The sequence below is a fragment of the Heterocephalus glaber genome, unplaced genomic scaffold (assembly GCF_053883595.1).
Source record: "Heterocephalus glaber isolate CG9 unplaced genomic scaffold, H.glaber_assembly_v1.0 deba00000818, whole genome shotgun sequence".
NCBI lineage: Eukaryota > Metazoa > Chordata > Mammalia > Rodentia > Bathyergidae > Heterocephalus > Heterocephalus glaber.
This window is the reverse complement of record NW_028258164.1, coordinates 872,043-885,073: the sequence shown is the minus strand read 5'-3', so window position 1 is coordinate 885,073 and position 13,031 is coordinate 872,043. Positions and strand designations below refer to the sequence as shown.

Below are 13,031 nucleotides of genomic sequence, written 5' to 3'. Positions count from 1 at the left end.
CTCAATTTTTCATAAACTAAGCAGCTGCAGGTGTTTTAACCAGTTATTGACACACATTGAACAGGCAGACGGACAAACATATGCAAGATGATTACATTTAAATTAGAATGCACTCTCAGATGTATTTGGCCAAGTTGACCTACAGTAACCCTTTTACAGTTTTAGGTTTATAGTTATAAATAGACTAGTCAGAACTTTTTATAGGGCAGTTGTCAGGTAAAAAAGCCGAAACCCAAGACCAGACCAGGCCACAACAAGCCTTTATGGCAAGGATGATCTGCCGGGCTGTCTCTGAAGAAAGGAGAGACAAAAGCAGTACGGCCGGAATGGGGAGTGCTTCTTATAGGAGCTGAGGTGGGCCTTGTAGGAGCTGGTGTGGGGTTGAGTGAGGTAGTGGCTAGGGACTGGAGGAGCCTGTGATGTCACTAGCTGTTAGGAGGAGGACAAGTATTAGGTTACTCTTTTGGTGGGAGTAGGGTCATGTTGGGAAGAAGAAGGTAGCTATTATATATAGTAACCACCCTAAATCGGAGGGAAATCTATCAGCAATTAAAAGAGATCTCTTGTAATAAGAATCAGAAGGAAAAAACTTTCATATCTTTGAAAGCAAAGAGTGTTTATAAGTCGGGCCTTAGGCTGATGGTTTATCTTATTGAAATAGCCAGGTATACAGCCTTATTGTTTTTGTTTTGATAGCCACAATTGATAGCCAAAACTGCTGTCTTGATAGCCACATGTAACTGTTTCCTCTAGAAGGACAGACTGTTAAAAGGTAATTTGAACTATTGCCAGGGGGCGTGCTCAGGTCAGGTTTGGGTGTAGAAAGAGACTACATGACACTCTTTGGAGCTAAGTTTGTATTCCAAACAGTGAGGGAAGAAGGCCCACCAAGGCGCCAGTCTGCCCTGGTACAGATGTCTACCTATGACAGTTTTTTTCCCTTTGAAAGAATCAAGAGGAGAGAAGGAGTCCCTGTTTGTCTTTCTTGCTCTATGCCCATTCTAAGGCACCACTTAGATTTAACCCCATCCAGTGCCAGCAGTGGGAACTAGAGTTCTGAGGAAGTGGACAGAAGCAGGTTAGCCACTCTTACCCTGAGCCTGGGCCCCCTTCCTGGTGATCCTGTGACCCTTGGACCATATTTAGCTATAACCTGTTAGTATATCTCCAAGAATAGTAGCCGGCCTGGCAAGATCTTCTGGAGGGAAATCATGACAAGAGAGGCAGTCCTCTGGGAGCTGGGGGCATGTCTATTCCTTAATATCTGTTTTTGTTTAAAACTGTTATTAAAATCATAAGTGTCCCTAAGAACTTTTTTTTTTTTTTGGTACCGGGGATCTAACTCAGGTCCTTGCGCTTGCAAGGCAGGCGGTGGAACTACTGAGCTAAGTCCCCAGCCCCCTAGGAATATTTTTTGTTCTATCAGTGAATTTATCTGTGCTGTGAAAACCAGTCAGCATCATTCTTAAGGGGAGAAGAAGTGAAAGGAGTTAATTGCCAGTTCTGCCTAAGGACTGAAAGGCAGATAAATTTGTACTATTACATTTATTCTTTGAGAGTTTGAAGATTAAATCTAGACTAGTTTTTTTAGAATCTGGCCTGGAGATAAGTGAAGGTCAGCTTCACTCTGGAAAGGTCCAGGGAGGAGAAACTTGCTATTCTGGAAATGTGGTCCTGAAACCCAGCAGCCACAGAGGAGAGAATTACCTTGGACAAAACAGTGTTGTAAATTGGTTATTTCTCAGGGCCAAAGCAGTGGAGAAAGGACAGAGGAGTGACTATGTATGACACAAGAACGAAATCCTAATCATGTATCTCAAGGGCAGAAAGACAATCAGAATCAAGAGCTTTCCCACAGTGGTTCTCTAATCCTTAGCAAAACCTGCCTCCAGAGACAAAAGCTTCATTGACTCCAGCTGCATTGCAAAGTAGAAAATTAAACCAATAATCAAAGAACCTGAATGACTGCTTTTGAAAGAGAAAGAGAAAATCAAAGGACAGATTGAAAGTGCTCCAACTATATTTTTTAGGGTTTACTTTCTAATTTTAAGACTCTGAATCGAGAAGGCTTACTTTTTGATTTTAAGACTCTAAATTGAGAAGTTCTGAAAGCCCAGCCTACTAAAGAATCTATCACTTCCGAGAATAGATAGAGACATGTAATGGCCCAGAAGACTCCTGCCCCTTGGGCCCTAGGGAAAAGAAGTCTCTGAGACATTTCATGCTATCTACCCAATCACCTAGGCAACCTCCCTTACAAGGCTAGGTTTTACTCACAATCTACTCTAAAGATTTTTATGTCTTGGTATCTGCAACACACTTATGAAACTCACAGGTTCAAGTCTATACATTGCTCAGCAACCACAGACTGTACATACGCGAAAGTTCATATGCCAATTTATTTCCTCCCCTACCTACATAAATGGTAAGAATCAGATCTACAAGGGCAGTTTGGGATGTTTTTGAGAGTGTGAGGGAGTGAGAGAGCAAGAGAAAAAAGTAAAGCATTGGGCTCCTTCTCTGTTAAGTCCATAGCTTTACCAAGTCCTGAGGATATTGTCAAATACCACCTAATTGGCCACTTGATCTGCATGGGTTGGGACATGATCCCAGCCATCCAAAAAAGGGGAGCCAAGGTATTAGGTGGATGGAGCTTATGTAGTTGGGTTTTGAATGAGAGATAAGAGCAGTTCAGAAATCCCCCCTTGAACTGAATATGTTTTGGATCTCACAAGTGTTGTGCTTGTGGAAATAGCTCCCTCTGGTCTCACCCAGTGGTTGGCTTTTTCCACTAGGTCGCAGGTCCAGTTTCCTGCTCTCACTGGATGGGAAACTGTGCTTAGGCATGGGTAGGGACTTCGCCCTTGATGAGTCTTCCTGAATGAGCGAAATTCCAAAGTCTTACCTTCCCCAGGAATGGGGCTATGTGTTCCTCATCTAAGATGATTTCCTGTCTGTAGTGTTTTTATAAACAAACACTCATTTTCTGTAGGTTCAACTTGAGAGTTTCAGTTGTTGGAAAGGAGAGAAAGGCTGACTAAAACCCTTCAGGGCCTATCTCTTAATCTCTATCTCTATATCTATAGTTGTCTCCCCCTCCCTCCATTTTTAGCAGAAACACCTCAAAAAAACAACAACAAAGTGACAGGAAAAGGTGAGTTAATGAGACAGTCTGTGAGTTGTCACCCTCAGCCTGGGAAGGCGAAGCAGGGAATCTCAAGAGTTAAGATTGCCTCACCAGTGCAGGGTCAGACTTAAAAGGAAACTAAGGCAGAACAGGCTTGATGTTCCCCTCCATGAGCATAGAGGGGGGATCAGGCCAGACTGTTCCAGTGAATCTTGTCCTCCCAGATTTAAGAACGGCATCCACAGCATGTTACAAATTCACATTTTGGTTAAAGTGTCAAAGTCCAGTAGGGGAGCTCCAACGTTACCTTTCCCCAGTGTTGCTGTCTAACAGACCATCTTGTAATTGTCAAATAAGTCAAGCAAGGAATACAAGTATATTCAGCAACTAGTAAGTTCTAAATGCAGCATATGCAAAACAGGAGTATAAGAACCTGGCTGCAAAAATAAAATGTCCCATCAAAGAAACAGAAGCGTCATAATTTCCACATGCTCTCAACTTAAATCTTTTTCCAAAATTTTAACAAAAAGACAAGGCACAAGCAACTGACAAACAAAAAGATGACAATCTTGATTACCTAAATGAGTCACAATCCAGAATCCAGTCAAAATATTTAGGGTTGCCATGAAACCAAAGCAAACTCTCACCTCCTTCCAAAGGTCTTGGTGGGACTTCTGAGATGATACAGAAGAGATATAATTCACAACCTGCTAAATGTCACATGTGCTAAGTTTGTGTCCCCTAAAATCAAAGAATAAATTCCAAAGGACAAAGGAAGTTAAGAGTAGGAAAGACCTATTGGGGAATAGGAATAGCTTCTGAGAGACAAGGAGGGGTCTTGAGTGGGTTGCCCTACTGACTAATTTTTGAGTCTTTGGTAGGAAATAATGTAATTTATGTTATTTCCTTTGAGGGAAGAACATGGACAATTACTACTTCACTCTTTTTGTTGGCACCAGGGATCAAACTCAGGACCTTGTGCTTGCGAGGCAGGCGGCAGAACCACTGAGCTAAATCCCCGGCCCACTACTTCACTCTTTAAGAGCCAACCTTCTTTATGCCAGAGATTTCTCAGTGACTAAGCAGAGAAATTTGCTTCTGTGGTATCATAAAATTCAAACTCATAAATCTAGTTTTCTGATGTTGTTACTGGAGCAGGGTTAATTTTAGTCTGATGTCTGTTGCACCTGATGTCAACTGAATGAGCTTTGTTGTGGCTGCAGTTTTTTTCGTCACATGGCTACCAGTATCTAAGAAGGCTGCTACCTCTGGACACTTTCCATGTGGTCACTACCAGGAATCTACTTGCTTTCAATGTTCCAATATGAAGAGCAGGCTGGAATGGTTCTCTCCAGTGGTATCCATTTATCTGTCCATTTCTGGGGTGGAAAGCCACATTGTTCAAGCTTACAGTGGCTTAAAGTTACGAGACCTTTAGCTTCTACTCTGTAATGTATTCCCCCTACCCAGACTTAAATTTTTCTAGTTTTGATGGCCCGTTTTATAAACATGTGCTGAAGAATGATTAGATATCTGAATCCCATGATTGATTTTGAAAGTTCTCTAATTCAGAACTTTACTTGAAGTTCTAAATTCATGTAGCTTTGGGGTCTATTTATGTGATAAGCCCTCATTCAGAGATGCATTGTTTTGTACTGTGCTGTCTCCCTGTAGGTGGGATCTCTTGGAGAAACTTGCTGACTACTAGACAAGTTTGTGCTTCCTTGGAACTTGTCCTCTTTTACCAAGATACACATTCAATTTTGGCCGTTTTTTTGGTACCGGGGATCGAACTTGGGTCCTTGCGCTTACGCAGCAGGCAGCGAAATCACTGAGCTAAATCCCTTGCCCTACCCATTCAATTTTAATGACTGTTTTCTATGTTAGATGCTGAGCTCTGGGTGGACAGGTGCTAGGCTGAATCTTCAATGCCTAGAATGTATAAGCATTCTTTAATATTAGGTGAATGAGTGATTACATCATGATGGGGCATTTAGGAAGGAAGGCAATTCCAGTTTCCTAGGCTCATGTAATCTATTGTGTGTGTTTAATATTGTTACTCTTCTAAACAATCTCCCTCGTTCCTTATTTATCCTACAGGACATTTTAACACTCAGGTTGCTTAGCTTTCAGAGAATTTATTGGAAAGGGATTGGATGAGGAGTATAAGGAATCCAATTTGGAGACAGGTGGTGGTGGGGAACTTTGAAAGCATGAACAGTCAGCTGCTGCTGAAGTCTCCCTTCTAGAGTATTGCCATGGCTGCTGATGTAATCATTGGCACTCTTGCCCTTGCCGTGAAGGATCTAATGATTTGTGTGGGTGTGTTTGATTGCTCAGTCTAGACCTTGTGCCTGTGTGCTGGCTACGATGGGGTCAAGGAGAGGAAGGACCCATTTCTCTCTTCATCTTCTGAAGTGAGAAGTAGAGCTCTGTGTCCTTCCAACATTTTCACAGAGGAGCATTCCAAATACTTGCAGATGCATTTGGATGCTGGCAGCTTAATAAGAACAATAATAATTTCAGTTATTCATCAGAAGTTTCTCTTCATTTTTATTCTGAAGGTCCTGTCAGAGAGGACATGACCGTTATGTAAGAGAGATGGTGATGGGAAGAGCCACGGGTGTTGGAGACAGGGAAGGCTAGGTTCAGACTCTTGTTCAGAATTACCAAGTAGATGATTGGGGGAAAATTACTAATCCTTCCTAAATGACAGTTTTATAGGTTCTTTTTTTTGAGGGGGGGGTTGCGTCCAGATTTGAACCCAGGGCTTTGTTCATGCCTTTCCATTGAGCTATATCCCATCCTGTCCTAGTTTAGGATAAGGAAAATAAAACAAACTTTGGAGGGCCATTGCACTTTTTAAGTGAGATGATAGGTATTAAATGATTGTACTGCCTGTGTACACTTTGTACACATTTGATAATAGTAGTCAGGAAAACATGGTTTATCATTATGGCTCCAGTTTAGCTTCTTATCCTTGTCTCATTTACTCCCAATATAAAACTCTGTAAATCTGGAATATTTATGCTCATTGTCCTTAAATGTGCCTTGTGTTTTATACCTTATTTCTTCTCTAATGGCCCCTCTTTATCTTATTCTTCGTCTTTCTTTGGTGGGTCTGCTAAAATCTTTCTTTTCAGTAAAAGTGCTGGTCAGTCTGCTACCAATTGTCCCTCTCTATGGTATAGTGCAATTGAGTTCTGACTCTGAGCACCCTGAGTAAACATCAGATCCCCCCAGTTTACAGGCATGATCCCCAAGACTGCCCCTACATCAGCCACAGTTCCAGTCTGGGCCCTCTACCTTCATGCCATCTGGTTCCAACAGACTCCAAGCCCACAGGTTTCCAAGATGCCCTGTCCGCTCCTCCTGTAGGACTCCCCTCCCTTCACATGTTGGGGAGAGAGAGGGGTCCCAGAAGAAACACCTTGGGTGAGGTCTGGGAGCTTCCATGCCCTCTCCTGTGTTCTCAGGTCACATCTCTCTCCTAGAACATTATGGGTTCACCCACCAGAGAGCCCCTGCACTTCAGTGTCCAGACTGAAGCCAGGACCCCAGAGGTGGGGCCAGGCTGGAGCCCCAACCACACGATTGGTGTTTTAGTGCCCAACCCCCATCCTGAACCATCTTGTTAACATAATCTCTGGTGTGAGTCCAGGGCTTTATGAGTAACAGAGATGATCAGTCACCTGGGAAATTCACTGTCAGGAACCCAGGACAAAGAGAAGGCAGATTCAACACCAGTTTTTTAAAAGTAGCTCTTAAAAATCTAATTGCTTTTCATTTTGAAGGCGTACAAATTCTGAGGTGACTGAAAGTCTTTAAGGTTCTCAGACTTAAGGAGAAAAGCTGATTTATTGATCTCTGTTAATCAGAATTGTAATAGTTTAGACTTAATAGCGGTTTAAATATGAATATATCATAGTTTGAATTTTGTGTTTATGATTTTATGTGTCTTTGGTAGAAAGGAGAAGGGATTTTGATTGGAAAGATTAGCCAGTAGAACAGCAGAGGACACTTTTAGGTGTTTAATACCTCATACTGTCAAAGTAAACAAATGACCTTAAAAACAGTTGTCTGGGCTACAGGTTGGTTTGTTGGAGCTGTTTTTCCTTTTAATAGCAAGTTATTTCAGATTGTCATTGGTATCCACCTTCTCCGAGAGAGTACTTAGTTATATTTTTCTCTTACAGATTGATTATACCGGAACAGAGCCTTCTAGTCCCTGCAATAAATGTTTGTCCCCGGATGTGACACCATGCGTTTGCACCATTAACTTCACACTGGAAAAGGCATTTGAGGTCTGTGGTTCCAAGTAAGGTGTTAGAAGAGCTGTGCTTTACAAAAAAGTGCTAATATTGTTCTATTTTTTTTACTAGATACTTTTATTTTGGTAGAGAAGACAGTTTAATTTATTGGAACCCATACATTGTTGAAAATGATTGTTTTATATGCTTGGCTGTTGTATTTTCTGTCTGAGAATTAACATTTATTTGATTTGAATGGTTTACTTAATACTTTGTGTACACTAAAGTGAAATTTTATCCTTTCCCTGGAAAATTTTATAACTGTACAAATAAATTTTTTGTCATTTATGGGTCCATGTATTTGTATTTTAAAATTATTTCTCAAATTATTTTGCATACTTTCAATTGTAAAACATTCTACTTCAGAAAACACTAATTCTTCCATTATTTAATTGAATTATTTTTTGTGAGATATGAAGCATTGCAAACATGCAAACACTGAAACTTATTTATCTTTAGTGTTTTGATAAGTAGTTAGATCTCTCTCTGTGTGTCTCTGTGTCTCTCTCTGTCTTTTGCATTCACAGTGATCTGCCATTCTTAGCAACTGAGCAGATGTTGAAGGATTATAAAGATTCAGAATAGGTGTAGAAAGACAATATGTCCAGTCCTCTATCCTCTACTTGAGCTTAAAAAATTATTCTTCAGGGAACAAGACTGCTTTCATACCTGCTAATTTTGTAGATTTTCTGTATTTCTATACTTTAAAGGTAGTGATAATTTAACAGCCCCTGAGAGATGGTTGCCCTCTAGTGGTTGTAGTTGCTCTTGTATCAGGATAAAGGACAGGGTAATGCTGCCATTGGAAACATGTCAACTAATTTGAGAGAAAACAGTTTTGCTTTTGAAGAAATAAGGCTTGGAGTGATTTTGAAGATCCATCCCTCAGTCTCCTCTCCCAATCGAAAACGCTTATTTCAGAAGTTTTCTCTGCAAATGTGATCAACATCAGATTCACTCTTCTATAGGTTGTTTTTTCATGAACTTTGATTAGACTAAAATCTTTTCAGTGACTTCAGTGATCTTAAAATATGTTATTTTATCTCAGTATTCACTGAAATAATCTCCTTTTAAAAATTATTTTCAGTTTACAAATGGAATTTACTGTACTTACTTTGTGAGGGGTATACTAGAGATTGAACCTAGGGACTCATACATACTAGGCAGGTACTCTGGAACTGAGCCTTTTAAATTTTGTTTTGTTTTGTTTTGTTGAGCTGTCTCACTATGTAGTTCAGGCTGGCATTGAATTCACTGTGTAGCACCAGGCTGGCCTCGAACTCTCACCAGTTCTCCTCCCTCAGCTTCTGAGTGCTAGGATTATGGATGAGTACCACTGTGTTCAGCCCTGTCCTGATTCTTAATTGAAATAATACTTTTTTTCCGCTAGAAAGCATACTTATCCTCTGTTTCTGTGATATAATTTTGATATGCTCTCTACAAAAAAAAGACTTCCATATAAACAGTTCCTTTATGTAAAATGGGAAAGTTTACATGATCTGACATTTGAAAATCAAGTATGTGCCCCAAAGGGGAGATTGAACCCAGGGCCTTTTCACTAAGACATATCCCTAGCACGTTTTTTGTTTTGACACAAATTCTCACTCAGTTGCTTAGGGTGGGCTCCAACTTGTGATCACCCTTCCTCAGCATCCGAGAGTGCTGGGGTTACAAGCATGTGCCACTACATCTGGCTGAAAATGAAGTTTTAATGATAGTATATACGAAAGTAAGAAATCAAATAAATGATCCATAATGTAACTGAATTCCTTTTAATTGAGGTGAAGAATATAAAAATTAGAGGTAGCAACCAGAAAGGAGAAAATAGCTTAATACAGTGGACCCTTGACTTAAAAACTCAGTGGATTCTGAGGGCTCAAGTTGGTTGTATGTTAGTGGAGCTGAGAGCTGGATGTTCACCTGGATACATGCTATAGATAACAAGAGGCAGATGAATCCTCCATTTACCTAATTAACCCAAGTTAATGTCAGGGCAGTCGTAACTTGAGGGGCCGCTGAATGTTTTCCTGTAGTCATTCAAGATGGCATCTTAACCTTTAAGTAACTGTAGTGTTTGTAAGTTACCCTTTCTTCTCAGGTTTTTTTGAAGTTGGCTTCTTTAAATACAAAAAGTACTCTTCTTGATTATTACAAAATAACTCATTATTAAGATACTTATTACCAGTTTATTAATTGCTAATAGTATATAGTATTCTGTTGACATATTTTATGTCCTTATTCATTCAGTATTTACTTGGACAGTAAATGACAGTTTGCCCATTATCTGTCTGAAAACTTGGTAATTGGGTAAAGACCAATCTGCATCTGAGAAGATGTTAGATTGAAAGTAGCTCAGAGTAGGCTAATAGGGTTATTTTTAATGTAAATAATACTTATCTTCTTTAATGTCATTTGTAATTGTACCATTTTTACATTAAGTACTTGTAGAATTCACTTATGTTATCACCAATTATAAACTAGGAAAGCCCACATTACTCAGCTATCATGTATACGTGAAACAAGGTAATGCATAATGTTTTTACATGAAAAAATTTTTCCTTTCTGCTTTTTCTAGGGCAATGTGTTTATGTATTATGGCCTGTCTAATTTCTATCAAAATCATCGTCGTTATGTGAAATCTCGAGATGATAGTCAGCTAAATGGAGATTCCAGTGCTTTACTTGTAAGTAAAGTGATAAAATGATGAAAATGTGATGTCTGTGAAATAAGAACACATGGTAACATTCAGTTAGAAATGTTAAAGTATTTAATAATGTTTAGTAATTGTTATTTCTACTTTGTATAGTGTGGGTTTTTAGTTAAAGTTTGTGTAGGTTAACTACTTACAGCTGAGAACACCATAGCACCTGTTTACTTCCCGTCATCATTGGGATTTGGGCTTTACTATTCTGCTTGTAATGGTATTTCAGTGAGTCTCGGATTCTGGATGTGTAAATATGTTCTGTTTGGGATTGTTCATTATTACCATGCTAGGTAGAAATAGGCAAATAAGCTGCTTTAATTTCCGGGGTTGTATTTTAAAATTGAATGGGATACTCTTTTTTTTTTTTTCACTTGTGGGAAGCCCAAGTAGTAAAATCCAAAAGACAGGTTACTGACAAACTCTGCGCAGCTATTTGCAAATACAGATTCCAGAACTCCCCAAAGGCTAATATGTCAGTGTCTGCAGGGTCAGAGTCTAGAATGTCTGTTGTTAGTAAGCTCCCCTTCCGATGCCTAGCCTTATTTAGGATGTGTAGACTGGGAGGTCTTGGTCTCTTGGTGATCTCAGTGGGTGTAATCCTTCAGTTTCATCACACATCATTTTCCTTCTGGGCAAACTCCAGCTAAAATTCACTGTTATCTCCTCAATTATCAAGTTCTTTTTAAAGAGTGTTTGCGGTTCTCTGTATTTGAAACTCCCATTTGCCTGGTGTTTCCATGGATACTCTTATTTTCGGTATTAATTTTTATATTTCCTCCAGAGATTGGTTTTCTCAATCTAAAGTGGCTCTCCTACCCCTTTCCATGAATCCGTCACATAGCATTTGTATAATACTTATTTCAGTTTCTAATGTTTATTTATTTATTACCTGTTTTCCCCACTATACTGTAAGCTCATTAGAGTAGGGAGCATGACTTTCTTTAATTACCATACAGCAGTTGCCTAGCTAGGGCTTTGCATATGGAAAGCATTTAATAAACATTTGTTGAAAGACTGTAGACATCTTTTTTATAGCTCTTATTTTGTGTTCACAGTTGGTGTATGGATCAGTTTCCTCTGCTGCATTCGGAGTTGCATAGAAACAGATATTGTCTTTTCTCATGTTTTTATGCAGAAGGATCTACTGTAGTATCTGATACATATTGGGCACTCATTATGTAACTTTCCTAAGCCAGTTAATGCAAAATTTGCTTACTCAGTACCTGACACATAGGTAGTAAATAATATTTTCCTTTCTTTTAAAACTTGACCAAGAATTTAGTGGCTAGAATATGCTTGCCCTACTGTGAGAGTTTATTTATATGTAATAGCCTTTTTAAAAATCATAGTTTTCATCGAAACATTCAGCAAGTAATAAACCAGTTATATATTGTCTGTCTTCATGGTCTTGGAGAACTAACTTTGTCAATATGGTTTAGGGAACAAAAAACTGAGAAATCAGATAATGAAGATGAGATCTCTTTTGCATGTTTCCTTCTCTTTCTCTGTCTTTTCCACTCATATAGTGCTTTTTGCAATGTAGGCACAGAGAATATAGATAAAAGTCAAGTTTGGTTAGTATTAGGATCTAGTTAGCTTCCAATTGAGATTATCTCGGTCTGTTACATGTTTTAAAACATGGAACTACTCAGGTATACACCAAAGCTCAGACTTGGCACCAAGATCCCAAGTTTAACCTGATAGCTGCCACATATCTTTGAGGTCATCAGTAGGAACTAAGTCCAGGCTAAAGCTGGAGGGCACCTGGACAGTCTACCTGGCCAGCATTTCCATTTTCTTTAGTTCTGCATGCACAAGTTAGAGGCTGCTGCAGTCTAGGAGTCTAGTGTAGACTCCTTCCCTTAATTAGATGTAGGGTTTAACCCAAAATTATAAAATTTGAATTTTTTTTTTGAACTCGGGTCCTTGTGCATGCAAGGCAGGCGGCAGAACCACTAAGCTAAATCCCCAGCCCCAAAATTTGAAATTACTAATTTGAACATGTCCATTTTATACGTGAGGCTCAGTTTAATCAAAGGATTTGTTCAAGAAATGAGAACTCTCATCTTTTTTACTTCCAGTTTAATATTCCCCTTTATTATGTCACAGCTAGATCAATAGGCCATTTCTTAATTTTTCTCAGGCAGAAAACTTTTTGTGGTTTCTTTGTTGATTTCAACATCCAAAAGATATTAATTAATTTGATATATGCATGTATAGCAATATATGCACGTAGAAGTTGCATTAAAAAGGAATATATTTTGAGTATTCCAGTGTAATATTATTTACACTGGAATGTTAGCCTGCTTTCTTTACAGACTGATTTTGCATTTATTACAAATGAAAAAGGCAGGGGTAGAACTTTAAATCAAGGGATGACTCAGTTCTTCAGAAGCTTAGGTAATAATATCTCTTCTTTTCCTTCTAAAAACCAGAATCCCAGTAAGGAATGTGAGCCCTATCAAAGAAATGAAGACCTACCGATTGCTCCTTGTGGAGCTATTGCCAACAGCATGTTTAATGGTATGGTACAGATACAAACATACATATATAGACATATATAACTAGGACACCTTGTACAATCTTCCTACAGATTTGATAATCTAGTAATCATGAGTGAAACTGAGAAATTCAACTTTACAATAAATAATTAAGTATTGAGTGGGGTTTATAATGCTTTGTGACTGACTTCCTTTTGAGCATCTTTATATTTAAGAATAAATTTCTATCTCTGAGTAGAAAGAAGCGAAGATGTTTTGCTAATCTTGTAGTCCATATATATATAATAAAAGCCAAGCTGCTATTCCCATTGACTTTTATTACTGATACCATTTGAAAGGGCTATCGTTAATCGTTTGGAGTTTGATGGAAATATGTGGATCATAAACCT

At 38.9% G+C, this 13,031-nt stretch overlaps 1 protein-coding gene across 1 annotated transcript in view; it reads left to right on the top strand.

The window, feature by feature from the left end:
- The window catches only part of LOC101724989 (cell cycle control protein 50A), a 37,628-nt gene that overhangs the window by 17,051 nt on the left and 7,546 nt on the right, over positions 1-13,031 (top strand). The window contains exons 2-4 of the mRNA XM_021243756.2: positions 7,324-7,431; positions 10,013-10,120; positions 12,577-12,664. Of these exons, the coding sequence (XP_021099415.1) occupies positions 7,324-7,431; positions 10,013-10,120; positions 12,577-12,664 (304 nt within the window). The remainder of the gene's footprint in view (positions 1-7,323; positions 7,432-10,012; positions 10,121-12,576; positions 12,665-13,031) is intronic.